The sequence below is a fragment of the Schistocerca cancellata genome, chromosome 4 (assembly GCF_023864275.1).
Source record: "Schistocerca cancellata isolate TAMUIC-IGC-003103 chromosome 4, iqSchCanc2.1, whole genome shotgun sequence".
NCBI classification, from domain to species: Eukaryota; Metazoa; Arthropoda; class Insecta; order Orthoptera; family Acrididae; genus Schistocerca; species Schistocerca cancellata.
In genome coordinates this window covers 45,725,628-45,740,632 of record NC_064629.1, presented here as the reverse complement: position 1 = coordinate 45,740,632, position 15,005 = coordinate 45,725,628, and the positions used below count along the sequence as shown (strand labels likewise).

Genomic DNA, 15,005 nt, shown 5'->3' with positions numbered 1-15,005 from the left:
GTTTGAAGTGCCATCCTCCCAAGTGTTCAACTGTCATGCCAAAGGCAAATGCAAGTTCAGAAAACATCCCAATCATGTGAAATTAGAAAACCATTCCACTCACAATGTTGACAGGAGCACTTTGTTTTCCCAAGACAGATGCTAAGTCTAATTTAACTGGGCATGGAACATAAGGTTACTGTGTGAAATATGAGTCCCAGCACTTGAAAGTCTTAAAGCTGATGATTTAATTATTCTGAGGTAAACTGTTAAAGAGCAAGAAGAACAATAATAACAAAGTAGTAGTAATGTCAAGGTGGAAAATTAAGAATTTCTGTTGACTAGCTTGTTTACCATGGCAAATCAATTCCTTGAAAACAAACTCGTCCCTCACAGATTTAAGAGGAAATGGAGGTATGCAGTAACATTTATTTTTACTAATCCCACTACCTATATTTATAGACAGCAATTTTTGTGCCACAACAACTAATACTGATTTCTGGTCACAAGACTCATTCCACCTGGCCCACAAACAAATGCTCAATAAAAATTATGAAACAATTTTTAAATCTGTCACGGTATCATCATAACAAAACATACATATTTCTTTTGCCACTTACAGCACAACAGCTAATTCTAATGACATCACAATGAGCTCTAAAACAACTGCACTAATACTGAATAAAAACAATCAATTGTACCCAACCTGCCTGTATGTATCTTGGTAAGTTTCATCTCTCTCTGTGTTATAATACTGTTTCACAAGATTCCAGTAGTCTATTCGTTTGCGTTCCAACACTTGCTGCCTTCGTTCTAAGCTTGCTGGTAAATAACCCTGCAACAGAGAATAATTAATTTCAAAATGAGGATGTCTAAGACAACTGAAATTAAGAAATGCTCAATATATAACTGTGGCTCATACATCATAGCTACAAATGCCACAATTTCATCAAATGAATGCTTTCAATTTCCAGCTATTTATAATACATAGCCACTGTGCTTGTGAACTCTGCAAGTCCTTTGTTTACAAATACTGAATGTATTATTCACAAATGTAATTATGGACTCCTGCCTGCCACTGAGTGGTCAACGTAATTAAAAAGTATGAAATAGTTGTTAAAACAGTTGCAATATGACTACTGAGGCACAAGAATATGTAAATAGAAGGAGAAGTTAGCAACAAAATCTTAACATACAAGCAGAGAATATTATGGAACAACATTACATAGCAAAATCACAGAAATATTCCAAAAAATTTAAGTATAAAATAAGAAAAAAAAAAAAAAAAAAAAAACAACAACAACACAAGCAATCTGAGAACTTCAGAAGATGATTTCAGTACAAACCTTTCTATATTAGAAGAATGCACACCACCAGATTTTAATGCCAGCTTGAACTCTGCTGGGGACATTTTCAACAAGGTGTCTGAATGTCTGTATAGGGATGGCAGCCCATTCTTGCTGAAGAGCCATAAGGAGAAGGTAGTGATGTTGGAAGCTGGGGTCTGGAGTGAAGTCAACCTTCTAATTCATCCCAACAGTGTTCCATTGGGTTCAGGTAGGGACTCTGAGCAGGCCAGTTCCTTTTAGGAATGTTATTGTCCACAAGTCATTGCCTCACAGATGCTTCTTTATGACAGGTAGCATTATCATCTCGTTACAAACAACCGTAATCTTTGAACTGTTCCTCTACTGTACGCAGTACACTACGTTATTAAATGCATTCATATTCTTCCACATTTAGCATTTTCGTAATATTAATAGAGCGACGACACCATAACTACAAAAAACATCCCTGCACCGCAACACCACCAGCTCCATACTTTACTGTCGGTACTACGCAAGATGGCTGGTAACATCCTTCAAGCAGATGCCAAACCCAAACTCCGTCACTTTCAATCACTCATTTCCAGTCATCCATTGTCCAATAGCATCACTTCTTACACGACCTCATGATTGCTTTGCATAAACTACAGAAATATGTGGCTGATCAGGAGCTGCTCAACCATTGTACCCCATTCCTTTTAACTCCATACGCACAGCCATTGAGCTAGCTGAACTGCATTACAAACAATTGTCCACATACTTTTGATCAGTGTATTTTTAATAGTCAGAAAAAAAGCACTGATTACAGCTTGCACACTGCCACCTATGAACAATGTAATACCCCAAGAAGTGGGACAAGCAGCTATATCTCACAAGATAATTTATGAAATTGTTAGAGCTATACAAGCACAATTCAGTGCAGAAATCAGCATTTGTTGAAGTCAGTATTTCTAACACCACCACTTTCTACATGAAAATGAAATTTATAATTAGGACACCCAGTAATAGTGTTATTCACATCCCCATAATTACTAATATTTGTACAACATAAACTACTACAGCTAGACCTGCCAGGGTAGCCGAGACGCCAAATGCGCCGCTTCCTCGACTCGGGTAGGCACGCCAGCCCCGGATCGAATCCGTCCGGCAGATTAACGACGAGGGCCGGTATGCCAGCCATCCTGGGTGTGGTTTTTAGGCAGTTTCCCACATCCCGCTAGGTGAATACTGGGCTGGTCCCCACGTTCTGCCACAGTTACATGACTCGCACAAATTTGAAAATGTTTGCACTATATCATGGCTTACACTAGATGCAGACAGCTGGGGTACACTAATTCTGTACCGGGGGGTTCGGGGTGGTGACAGGAAGGGCATCCAGCCATCCTCTGCCACTAACATTGCCAAATCCATAGTAACTCGGCCTACCCCATGTTAAAGTGGGACAAAGGCCCAAAAGAAATGATGATGATAAACTACTACAGCTAATTAAGGTTTTCTCTCCTACACACACACACACACACACATGGAGAAAAAATATATATATATATATCTAAAAACAAAGATGATGTGACTTACCAAATGAAAGTGCTGGCAGGTCGACAGACACACAAACGAACACAAACATACACACAAAATTCAAGCTTTCGCAACAAACTGTTGCCTCATCAGGAAAGAGGGAAGGAGAGGGAAAGACGAAAGGATGTGGGTTTTAAGGGAGAGGGTAAGGAGTCATTCCAGTCCCAGGAGCGGAAAGACTTACCTTAGGGGGAAAAAAGGATGGGTATACACTCGCACACACACACATATCCATCCACACATATACAGACACAAGCAGACATATTTAAAGACAAAGAGTTTGGGCAGAGATGTCAGTCGAGGCAGAAGTGCAGAGGCAAAGATGTTGATGAATGACAGGTGAGGTATGAGTGGCGGAAATTTGAAATTAGCGGAGATTGAGGCCTGGTGGATAACGGGAAGAGAGGATATATTGAAGAGCAAGTTCCCATCTCCGGAGTTCGGATAGGTTGGTGTTAGTAGGAAGTATCCAGATAACCCGGACGGTGTAACACTGCGCCAAGATGTGCTGGTCGTGCACCAAGGCATGTTTAGCCACAGGGTGATCCTCATTACCAACAAACACTGTCTGCCTGTGTCCATTCATGCGAATGGACAGTTTGTTGCTGGTCATTCCCACATAGAATGCATCACAGTGTAGGCAGGTCAGTTGGTAGATCACGTGGGTGCTTTCACACGTGGCTCTGCCTTTGATTGTGTACACCTTCCGGGTTACAGGACTGGAGTAGGTGGTGGTGGGAGGGTGCATGGGACAGGTTTTACACCGGGGGCGATTACAAGGGTAGGAGCCAGAGGGTAGGGAAGGTGGTTTGGGGATTTCATAGGGATGAACTAAGAGGTTACGAAGGTTAGGTGGACGGTGGAAAGACACTCTTGGTGGAGTGGGGAGGATTTCATGAAGGATGGATCTCATTTCAGGGCAGGATTTGAGGAAGTCGTATCCCTGCTGGAGAGCCACATTCAGAATCTGATCCAGTCCCGGAAAGTATTCTGTCACAAGTGGGGCACTTTTGTGGTTCTTCTGTGAGAGATTCTGGGTTTGAGAGGATGAGGAAGTGGCTCTGGTTATTTGCTTCTGTACCAGGTCGGGAGGGTAGTTGCGGGATGCGAAAGCTGTTGTCAGGTTGTTGGTGTAATGCTTCAGGGATTCCGGACTGGAGCAGATTCGTTTGCCACGAAGACCTAGGCTGTAGGGAAGGGACCGTTTGATGTGGAATGGGTGGCAGCTGTCGTAATGGAGGTACTGTTGCTTGTTGGTGGGTTTGATGTGGACGGACGTGTGAAGCTGGCCACTGGACAGGTGAAGGTCAACATCAAGGAAAGTGGCATGGGATTTGGAGTAGGATTCACCTGGTCCTACTCCAAATCCCATGCCACTTTCCTTGATGTTGACCTTCACCTGTCCAGTGGCCAGCTTCACACGTCCGTCCACATCAAACCCACCAACAAGCAACAGTACCTCCATTACGACAGCTGCCACCCATTCCACATCAAACGGTCCCTTCCCTACAGCCTAGGTCTTCGTGGCAAACGAATCTGCTCCAGTCCGGAATCCCTGAAGCATTACACCAACAACCTGACAACAGCTTTCGCATCCCGCAACTACCCTCCCGACCTGGTACAGAAGCAAATAACCAGAGCCACTTCCTCATCCTCTCAAACCCAGAATCTCTCACAGAAGAACCACAAAAGTGCCCCACTTGTGACAGGATACTTTCCGGGACTGGATCAGATTCTGAATGTGGCTCTCCAGCAGGGATACGACTTCCTCAAATCCTGCCCTGAAATGAGATCCATCCTTCATGAAATCCTCCCCACTCCACCAAGAGTGTCTTTCCACCGTCCACCTAACCTTCGTAACCTCTTAGTTCATCCCTATGAAATCCCCAAACCACCTTCCCTACCCTCTGGCTCCTACCCTTGTAATCGCCCCCGGTGTAAAACCTGTCCCATGCACCCTCCCACCACCACCTACTCCAGTCCTGTAACCCGGAAGGTGTACACAATCAAAGGCAGAGCCACGTGTGAAAGCACCCACGTGATCTACCAACTGACCTGCCTACACTGTGATGCATTCTATGTGGGAATGACCAGCAACAAACTGTCCATTCGCATGAATGGACACAGGCAGACAGTGTTTGTTGGTAATGAGGATCACCCTGTGGCTAAACATGCCTTGGTGCACGACCAGCACATCTTGGCGCAGTGTTACACCGTCCGGGTTATCTGGATACTTCCTACTAACACCAACCTATCCGAACTCCGGAGATGGGAACTTGCTCTTCAATATATCCTCTCTTCCCGTTATCCACCAGGCCTCAATCTCCGCTAATTTCAAATTTCCGCCACTCATACCTCACCTGTCATTCATCAACATCTTTGCCTCTGCACTTCTGCCTCGACTGACATCTCTGCCCAAACTCTTTGTCTTTAAATATGTCTGCTTGTGTCTGTATATGTGTGGATGGATATGTGTGTGTGTGCGAGTGTATACCCATCCTTTTTTCCCCCTAAGGTAAGTCTTTCCGCTCCTGGGACTGGAATGACTCCTTACCCTCTCCCTTAAAACCCACATCCTTTCGTCTTTCCCTCTCCTTCCCTCTTTCCTGATGAGGCAACAGTTTGTTGCGAAAGCTTGAATTTTGTGTGTATGTTTGTGTTCGTTTGTGTGTCTGTCGACCTGCCAGCACTTTCATTTGGTAAGTCACATCATCTTTGTTTTTAGATATATTTTTCCTTCGTGGAATGTTTCCTTCTATTATATATATATATATATATATATATATATATATATATATATAGATGGCAATGATTTTTTATTGAACTCCTGGCCCTTATTTTTACAGTGATGACCACGCCCAGTTTCATAGGTAGTGTGTGGGCACAACAGTTCTGTTAAGCTTGAAGTAGAAATATCTTGAAGAACAGTGATTCCCAACCTATCTTAGATCATTACCTCTGAGTGCAATCAGACATCAGCTAGTACCTCCCCCCTCCCCCACCTGCCATCTACTGTCCCCCCTCCCCCACATTTTCACCAAGTTACTTTTATTTTTAAAATGATGAAAAATGAATGATACTTTGTGTGTGTGTGTGTGTGTGTGTGTGTGTGTGTGTGTGTGTGTGTGTGTGTAGGGTGGGGGGTGGGGGGGGGGGGGGGCTACCCACAACTCCTCCTCAGAAAAGAAAGCTAACAGTCCACAGTGAGGTTCAACATTTGTTAGAAAACATGCTTCCTTTGCACTAATTTTCCCCACTGTGGTGCTTGACCTGCATACTGAGACCCCATTTTTAAACCAAATAAATTCAGATGTGTCCACTATAGTTACTGTTCATAAATCACTTCACTACTGCCCTCCTTACTTCTGAACTGGCAGAAATTTGACAACTTTGGGCTGTTAATGCTTTGTGTCTAACCACTCTAATAATAATTATTATTATAACAATAAAATTATGTACAATAGTATAGTAGCCCTTCTGTAGTTGCTGCTGTGTTGCCATCAGTGATGTACGGGACAAAGCACAATGTGTGTGTAGTGGGTGGACTATGTGAGGAACCTGTAACCTCCTCTGCATTAATACCACTAATTGAGAAAAAGTAATCATTGATAACTTATATAATCAATATTAGAGTCCTACAAAATTGTGATAATAGTAATGATCTTTTGAAAATAATTTAGTTTTTTTTTTTTTTAATTTTTAACCCTCAGAAAATTTCATTTTACCCCTCTAGAGGTAATTAACCCAAGGCTGGGAACCGCTGTTGTAGAAGGTGCAGAGGGGCATCCTAATAAGGTTTACTGTACAATATGGAAGCACTGTAGTAGAGTCACTGCTTGCAGTTTTAGGCACATTCCCAATAAATACAATAAATATTACTACCAGGTATTTATCTACTTCATATTTTATCAAGAAGGGCAAGCTGGACAACATACAGATGTAAATCTCTAACAGAATCTGCAAAGAAAGTCCTGCTAAGGCACAAGTGAATGAATACCTGCCAAAGCAATTGTGACTGGCTCTACAAAACCTTCCCAGACATCTGGGAAGGGCTAAAGCTACAGCATGTCTCTCTGAAGCAAGGCAGGACTCCTCTGTTAACTGGGAACAGCCATGGTCCACAGCATCTCTATTTTGAATTCAACACTGCCAAAGAAGAATTTATCGAAGAAAACGTGTAGAGTGCAACCCGTTTTAGATAACAAGACAATGGGTTTAATAAATACAGCAATAAACAAATAAAAGCAATAGTGACTCAAATTCTTTAGCACTGAGATAACGGGAATCATCCGACCCTTTCTTTGTAACAGCATAATTTGATAGTTTAAAGTATTTAAAGCATCCAGCCAAGACAATCTGAACATATTAGGAAACTGCCATAAGGATGAAACCTCTGATGACCTGGAGGGTCAGAGGAAAAGGCCGACATCCTGTGACACCACATATGTTCGTGCAGCAACATGTAGTCATGCATAATCTTGTGGGAAAATGATGTATGGGGTGTTGTGCACAAAGGGCATGGCTATGAGTTGCAGGATATCATTCATATAGGTCACACTGGTCACAGTGCCCTGTACACACACCAGGTGTGATTTGTGATTGTTCTCAATAGCATCTCACACCATAAGGCTTTGAGTTGGCACTCTGTGTCTTGTGTGAATGAAGTCACTGTGATGCTGCTCTCCCTGTCTGCAGTGAACCAAAATGCAGCTATCATTTTCAAACAAACAGAACCTGGATTCATTCGAAAACACTACCCTATGCCATTCCTGTCGCTAGTGACGTCATTCCACACACCATTGCCATCTAGCATGTTTCTGCACATTCGTCAAAGGTAAGCAGAGAAATTGACGACGCGCAGGTGACCTATGCCTTAATAAATGGTGACAAACTGTCATCCCTGATAGTGTATGATGTGTTACACTGTTGCGCCAGAGGCAAGGAGGAAGCAGATCTGTCCTGCAATGCCATTCGGATGAGGTGCCGAACTTCTCGGGGTTGGTCGAGTGGTGTGACTTGACACATCTTGCCATGTTCTATGGTCTTCCCTGAAACATTCTGCATACACCCGTTGCACTGCTGAAACACTAGGTCCCACACGAGCAGCAATTTCCGAGATGGATGCATCACATTCTCTCATGCTAATGATCTGTCCTCTTTCAAACCCACTGATTTGACATCAGGGTCCACAGATACATATGTGACACATCCTGCATGTCTGCTCAAGTCACACTGATGCATTACTTTCAGTTTATAGTGACAAGAAGAGCCGCAGGCACAGTTTATAGGTAGGTAATGTTGCATCGCAATATCGATGTTGACCTTGAACCCGAGGGCCGACATGGTTCAAATACTAATAATTTCTACAGAACCTACTAATGAACACATCTTGTGAATAGTCATTCAAGGTGTTCTGTTTTTTCTGAACATGAGTGTACAAGTATGACATTAACTTTGATAATATTAACTTTAATGCAAAAAAAAAAAAAAAGGAAGAACCCAAGTACAGTAGAACCCCTCTGATCCGACCTTGGATGGTCCGTCACTCCAGTTAGTCCAACCACGCTCAGGCTCGCGAGCCTGTGCCGACTTGTACTGACTGGACACCTGTCGGGCCATTGTTGCGGTGTCTATTGCTGTGCATATTGTTATACTGTAAGTTATTGTGCAGTTTTATCCTTTGTTGGAATTAAAAAACGCCGTTGCTTGCTTTATTCCATGTTCTCTACAGTACTTATTACTGTAGATTCATTGTGTGTACAGTTGTCGGTTTTTTAACATGTCTGGATTCAAATGTATACACGTAACTCTTTCACTAAATGAAAAATTAGCAGTGCTACAAAGACTGGACGAAGGAGAATCGCTCCAAAAAACTGCAAAGGAATTGAATGTAGGTGTTACGACAATTAAGGATTGGAAGAAGAATCGGAAAGACATTGAATCCTATACATTTACGATTTATGGTGAAAACACTCTGAAGAATCGCAAATTATTAAAAAAGCCTAAACTGGAACTTGCTTGGTAACGCATTGTGGATGTGGTTTTGTCAAGAAAGAAGGAAAGGAACTCCAATATCTGGGCCAATTCTCAAAGAAAAAGCGATAGTTTTGCACAAAAAACTGGATGCCGAAAGTAAATTTGCTGCTAGTGAAGGCTGGATTAATCGTTGGAAAACTCGTCACGGTGTCCGATTTGTTTCTATTTCCGGTGAAAAACTATCTGCCGATGCCTCAGCTGCTACGGACTTTTCTGTTAAGTTTCAAGAAATTTAGAAGAAAATGAACTGTTACCCTGCCAAGTGTATAACATCGACGAGACAAGGCTGAACTTTAAAATGTTGCCAACAAAAACGCTCACAGCTCCAAATGAATCCGTGGTAGAAACGAAACTTATAAAAGACATAACAACAGTCATTCCTTGTAGCAACGCAGATGGTACCCACAAGCTGCCCTTCTTCGTCATTGGCAAATCTAAGAAGCCAAGGGCATTCAAAAATATAAACGTATCTTCCTTGCCGGTTTATTACTGCAATCAAAAATCTGCTTGGATGGACTGCAACCTTTTTAAATCCTGGTTTTTCGACGAGTGTGTGCCATCGGTCGGGGGGGGGGGGAAAAAAAGAAAGAAAAAAACTGCCTGTTCACGCTCTACTACTGTTGGACCATTACATCCATCTGAGGAAGATTTAGTGAAAGGGGACATAAAAGATCTCTTTCTGCCTCCTAATGTGACCTTACTCATCCAAACAATGGATCAGGGCGTTATCGAATGGTTAAAAAGGCGATATCGCAGAAAGTATATCAGCTAAATCTTGGAAAAATCTGAAGGAGGTCATAACTTACTTGAGGCAATGAAATCCCTGAACATCAAAGATGCTATCTACACAATCACTGCAACATGGGATGAACTGAAACCTGACACACTGCGGAAATCATGGCGTAAGCTTTGGCCACAAGTTATGACTGAAAATGAGCATACCGAAGATGAGCAAAACAACGACGCACCGGAAATCGTTAAGGATCTACAAACTCTGGAGCCGAACATCCCTGCCAATGAATTTGAAGAGTGGATCAACGAATGTGACAAAGACTGTGACACTTGTGAAGAGCTCAGTGAGGACCAGATTGTTGCCGCTGTTAGCCAGGAAACTGTGAATGAGGACTTGGACGGCGAAGACGAAGCCCCCACCCATATTTCACACAACGATGAAAAAAACGCTTTTGACATCGCCCTTCAATACATCGAGCAGAATCCAACTTCAGCTCCAATGGACGTTTTGTGGATAAAAAAAATGGAGGGACACTGCAGCTAAATCTAGAATAACATCTGCTAAACAAAAATGTATCACTGACCTTTTTTTTCAAGTAATCTGTTTTCGTTTTTACTGTAAAAACAATGCATACAGTATAATCATTTCAGACCAATACATATTATAATGTGTGCAGACGTTTTTTAGTTAATATGTTGTTTAACACTGTGTAAAAAACATCTTTTATATTGCTGTAGACGTCTTTTAGTTCTTAAATCATTTAATTTTCTATAATTAATGTCTTTTTATATTTTTTGCAATAAATATTAGATTTTTCGGATAATCCGACTTTTTTTTCCTTCTGACCGTGGTCCCGGTCCCGAAGACGATGGATTAGAGGGGTTCTACTGTAATGCACAAAAAGTTTGACACTTTGGGGAACAATACAGAAAACAGAGATTATGGTGTACATGGCAATAATGGTACAGATAAGCGTACCAGATTTGACGGACATCTACAGCCCTCCAGACTAAAATACTGTTCCTAATGAGAGGCAGCAGCCTCTCCACTGGCTGCTGGGATAAAAGTCTAAATTGGGCACGGCTCGTCGTTTCCATACCGAGGAAGGCTGAAACATTTATCTACCAGAACTAATCTAGACCTCAGGCTACACTACACCTCGTTGGTGCAGGGGGGAGTAGGGGGTAGGGGCACAATATTGCACTCTAGCCAAAAGGTTACAATTTTATCTTGCTTCTGTTTCAGTCAACTACTAAATAACACCAAAATTCTTTTTGTTTCATAACCAACTCTTAAATAACACCAAAAGATAACTTCAAGATACAATCTATAGGTAGTATATTTATCCACCATCACATTTCCCAACACTTTTATCACAACAAACTGTACTAAAAGATGCATTTTGGAGAGATATTTAATATTGTGTATGTTAGCTTTGCTGCATACCTAACGTTTTTGTGTTCTCAATTCTAAACCTGAAACATTTAATGTTTTGTGTGTGTTCCATCTGTAACACTTATGAGTTCGCGCAACAATAGAGTGATGTTTCCATGAGATCACAAGTCTTGTGTTGGGATTGTAATTTTGGGTGAATAAATAAATAACGCATCATGATGGAATCAAGCAGTGACATAGGAAAAAATCTTCATGGACCCATATTTTCCAGCACATTCACACAATGGAACAAGCTCTCTCAAGAGAAAGAGGGCTCTTATATGTATATAACGTCTAATATCACAGAACATACTTATATTAAATTAATAAGAAAGTCTCAAGATATTCTAAAAAACATAGAGGCGAATAAAAAAAAACTGGAGGGCAGTAGTAGGCAAACTCATGAACTTTAACTATGTATCTCCACGGTCTTGACTATATCCACTACACTACCTTGCTCTCGCAAGTTTAAGTGCCTTATATTGCATAATGCCCTAGCTACTGATGTGTCTAATGGATATTTATTTACAATTAATCATGCCAAGAACAAAGCGTTTTTGATACACCTTCAGTGTGGCATTACCTTGTAATGAAATACTTCCCTAACACTCTAGTCATAATATCAAAACAACAAAAATTCTTTGAGCACTAATATGACATTTCCCATCATCTTCTTACAAAAAATGGTATCAATAATGATGCCTTTTTGGGAGACCGTCAACATGCTAGAGCTTTGAAGCAACATTTATTCCTAGGACATAAAAGTTATAATATAAAGCCACGGACAAAACCCACCAAATACAGGCCTCAATCAAGCATAATAATGCGTCTCCCTAGTTCTGCTTGTGATATTTACATGGCACAGACATGACAAAGGGCAGCTAAGCTGAAGCAACTGAGCCTTCAAGAGGACCATAAGAGCTGTACTTTGCAGAAGCCATTCTCCCAAAACTTTGCTACATGCAGCTTGACTAGCATTTAAAGGCACAGCCTTAACTAATGTGTTTTCGAAATATATCAGTCAATGTCAACAGTTTCATAAACTGTTGAATGTAATTGGGTAAATTCATGAGAGATATTCAAAAGTTTCTTTATAATTTAAATTCATAATCCATTATTGAGGGATGTATTTAAATATATATTTTGGGGCAGCTCAGTCTTAGAGCCTGTAACTATCAGCCGTGCCTGATCCAGATGATTGACTTATCTGGCCTCATAATATTAAGCAATAGTGGCTTCCTATGTTGGTAATGCGGACAGCTGGAAGCAAGGGGAAACTACAGTCATGATTTGAAACTTCCTGGTAGATTAAAATTGTAGGATGGACCAGAACTTCACAATCTATATCCACTTCACGGGTGAGCCGCTCACAATGCAGACCAGTGAAAGCCTTGCTTCAAGACTTGGTCAAATGGAACACAGCCTGGTGACACGTCTCGGGCCACAGCAGATGGCCAGTGTTTACAAGACAAGGGATGCCACACAGGCAAGATCTGGCCTCAGCGACTGGCTGTTGCTGCATCAGCTGTCACTGTGGAAGCAGCTGATACCTCATTAGCACCTTGCATGTGTAGCACGGTACAGTGCAGCCTCCTATGCTGCTGCAGCACAGCAGTCAAATGTGCACATTATTTACGGCCTACGTCTGCACTAAACATTGATCCAGTGCAAACACTTTTTTAGTAGGCAACAATGCCACTAAAACTACCGACTGCCCACGAAATGTGTTGACTTCAGCATCGGCAGCACGTTCCACTGAACAAACAAGTTCACTGTTGTCAGTTTGTACATGGAGTTCTATGTTAGTTGTTTCTTAATTTCATGCAAGTGTCTCCGAGTGTCGAGTTTATTCACAAAATGTCTGGCTTTAAGAAGAGGAAAGTAAATGCTGAATGTCGTCAATTCCAGCAAAAATGGACTCTTCACTATGTACATCAATCAACCTGTTTGCTCGTAGTGTAGTGAATCATTATCTGTAGTGAAAAAATATAACACGAAAGGGCACTTTTCTACAAAACACACTGCTCAACAACAGCTTACAGGGCAACTGTGGAAAGACAAAATTAAGTTATTAATTTCCAATTTGGACAAGCAACAGCAAATGCTTGCCAAACTGAGGGCACAGTGCGAAAATTTGTTCAACTCTAGTTTTATAGTGAGCAGAAACATTGTGAAGTCAATAAAGCCTTTTTCTGAAGGTAAATTCATGATGCAGATTGCAGATGTACTAAGTCCTGGTAAGAAAACGTGTTTGAACAAATACGTTTGTCACAACGAGCAGTGGTTCAATGAACTGAGATGATGGTTGGTGACAGTAAAAAAGTTTGTGTGATGGTGCTGCCACATTCGAAGCATTTTCCATTGCTTTGGACGAGAGCACTAATTTGTCACACATGGCTCAATTAGCGATTTTTGTTCGTGGTGTAGATAAAAAATGGCTCTGAGCACTATGGGACTCAACTGCTGTGGTCATTTTAAGTCCCCTAGAACTTAGAACTACTTAAACCTAACTAACCTAAGGACATCACACACATCCATGCCCGAGGCAAGATTAAAACCTGCAACCGTAGCGCGTGGTGTAGATGTGTGCTTCAAAATAATGAAAGAATTATTAGCATTACAGCCATTAAAAGGAACCACTACTGTTGAAGATGTTTTTCATGAAGTTGAAAAAATCATTGAAACCTTCAACCTGCAGTGGAGTCAACTCATTGGAGTTTGTTCTAATGAAGCACTTGCAATGGTCGGTTCACAAAAAAGTTTTATTGGCAAATTAAATGAAAAATCTTCTGAACTAAATATTGACAAAGAAAGTTAAACAATTCTTCACTGTATTATTCACCAACAAAATTTGTGTGCTAAATCAATTAAAATGAAACAGGTAATGGATGTGGTTACCACAGCATTAATTTCATTAAGTCTCATGCACTAAATCACCACCAATTCAAGCAGTATTTGGACAACCTGTGCTCCGAACATGAAGATTTAGCTTACCATTGTGAAGTGAGATGGCTGAGTAAGGGCAAAACGCTAAAACGTTTTTATTATTTTCAACAAGAAATAGCCGATTTTATGGCTATCAAAGGGAAACTACTGGCTGAAATAAATGATCCCCAATGGATCTGTGATTTAGTATTTCTGGTTGACATCACAGCTCATTTAAAGGACTTAAATTACAAACTCCAGAAACAAGGACATTTAATTCATGAATTATACAGCCATCTGAAAGCTTTTCAGACAAGATGCACTTGTGGGAAATGCAAATGAGAGCTGGAAAACGTTACCACTTTCCTACAGTGTCAACTCACAAAAATATTGATTATGTTACTTATGCTGATGAGCTGAAATCATTATTAGTTCAGTTTACCACACGGTTTTCTGATTTCAGGAATGCAGACAGCATGTTTGCTACATTTGCTAACCCAATAACATGTGATGAAGAAAAGGCCCCTGAAATCTTTCAAATGGAACTTATTCAACTTCAGGAAGATCTGTCTTTAAATTCAAAGTAGTAAACCTAGTTGAATTTTGTAAAACTTATTTGACCGAAGCGATCCTTTGCAAGAAGGAAAATTTGTCTTTTGGAAGTGCACAGAGTGTGAACAACTTTTTCTCTAATGAAGACAAATAAATGATGCAACACACGTACAAAGTTAACAAACGACAACCTGGAAAATACCTAAAGACTCAGTATCAGTGACATAAATCTAGATATCAACAATCTTGTATTAAAAATTCAAACTCAGAGCTCACATTATTCTGTAATTGAATATTTCTTTAAATCAATGAACTACTGTAAATACATTTATTAAGTGTAACTTTTCAGCTTTCATAATGCCTGACAGCAACATTTGTGTGATCAGCAAATTGGATTTTGACAATGTCGCCATGTTTCTCATGGGTTTCTGTGCAATTACATGAAC

General features: G+C 40.9%; 1 protein-coding gene across 3 annotated transcripts in view; it reads right to left on the bottom strand.

The window, feature by feature from the left end:
* The window catches only part of LOC126184978 (TBC1 domain family member 22B), a 154,209-nt gene that overhangs the window by 46,086 nt on the left and 93,118 nt on the right, over positions 1-15,005 (bottom strand). For all 3 annotated transcript variants that reach the window (XM_049927678.1, XM_049927679.1, XM_049927680.1), the window contains exon 7: positions 686-814. In XM_049927678.1, the coding sequence (XP_049783635.1) occupies positions 686-814 (129 nt within the window). The remainder of the gene's footprint in view (positions 1-685; positions 815-15,005) is intronic.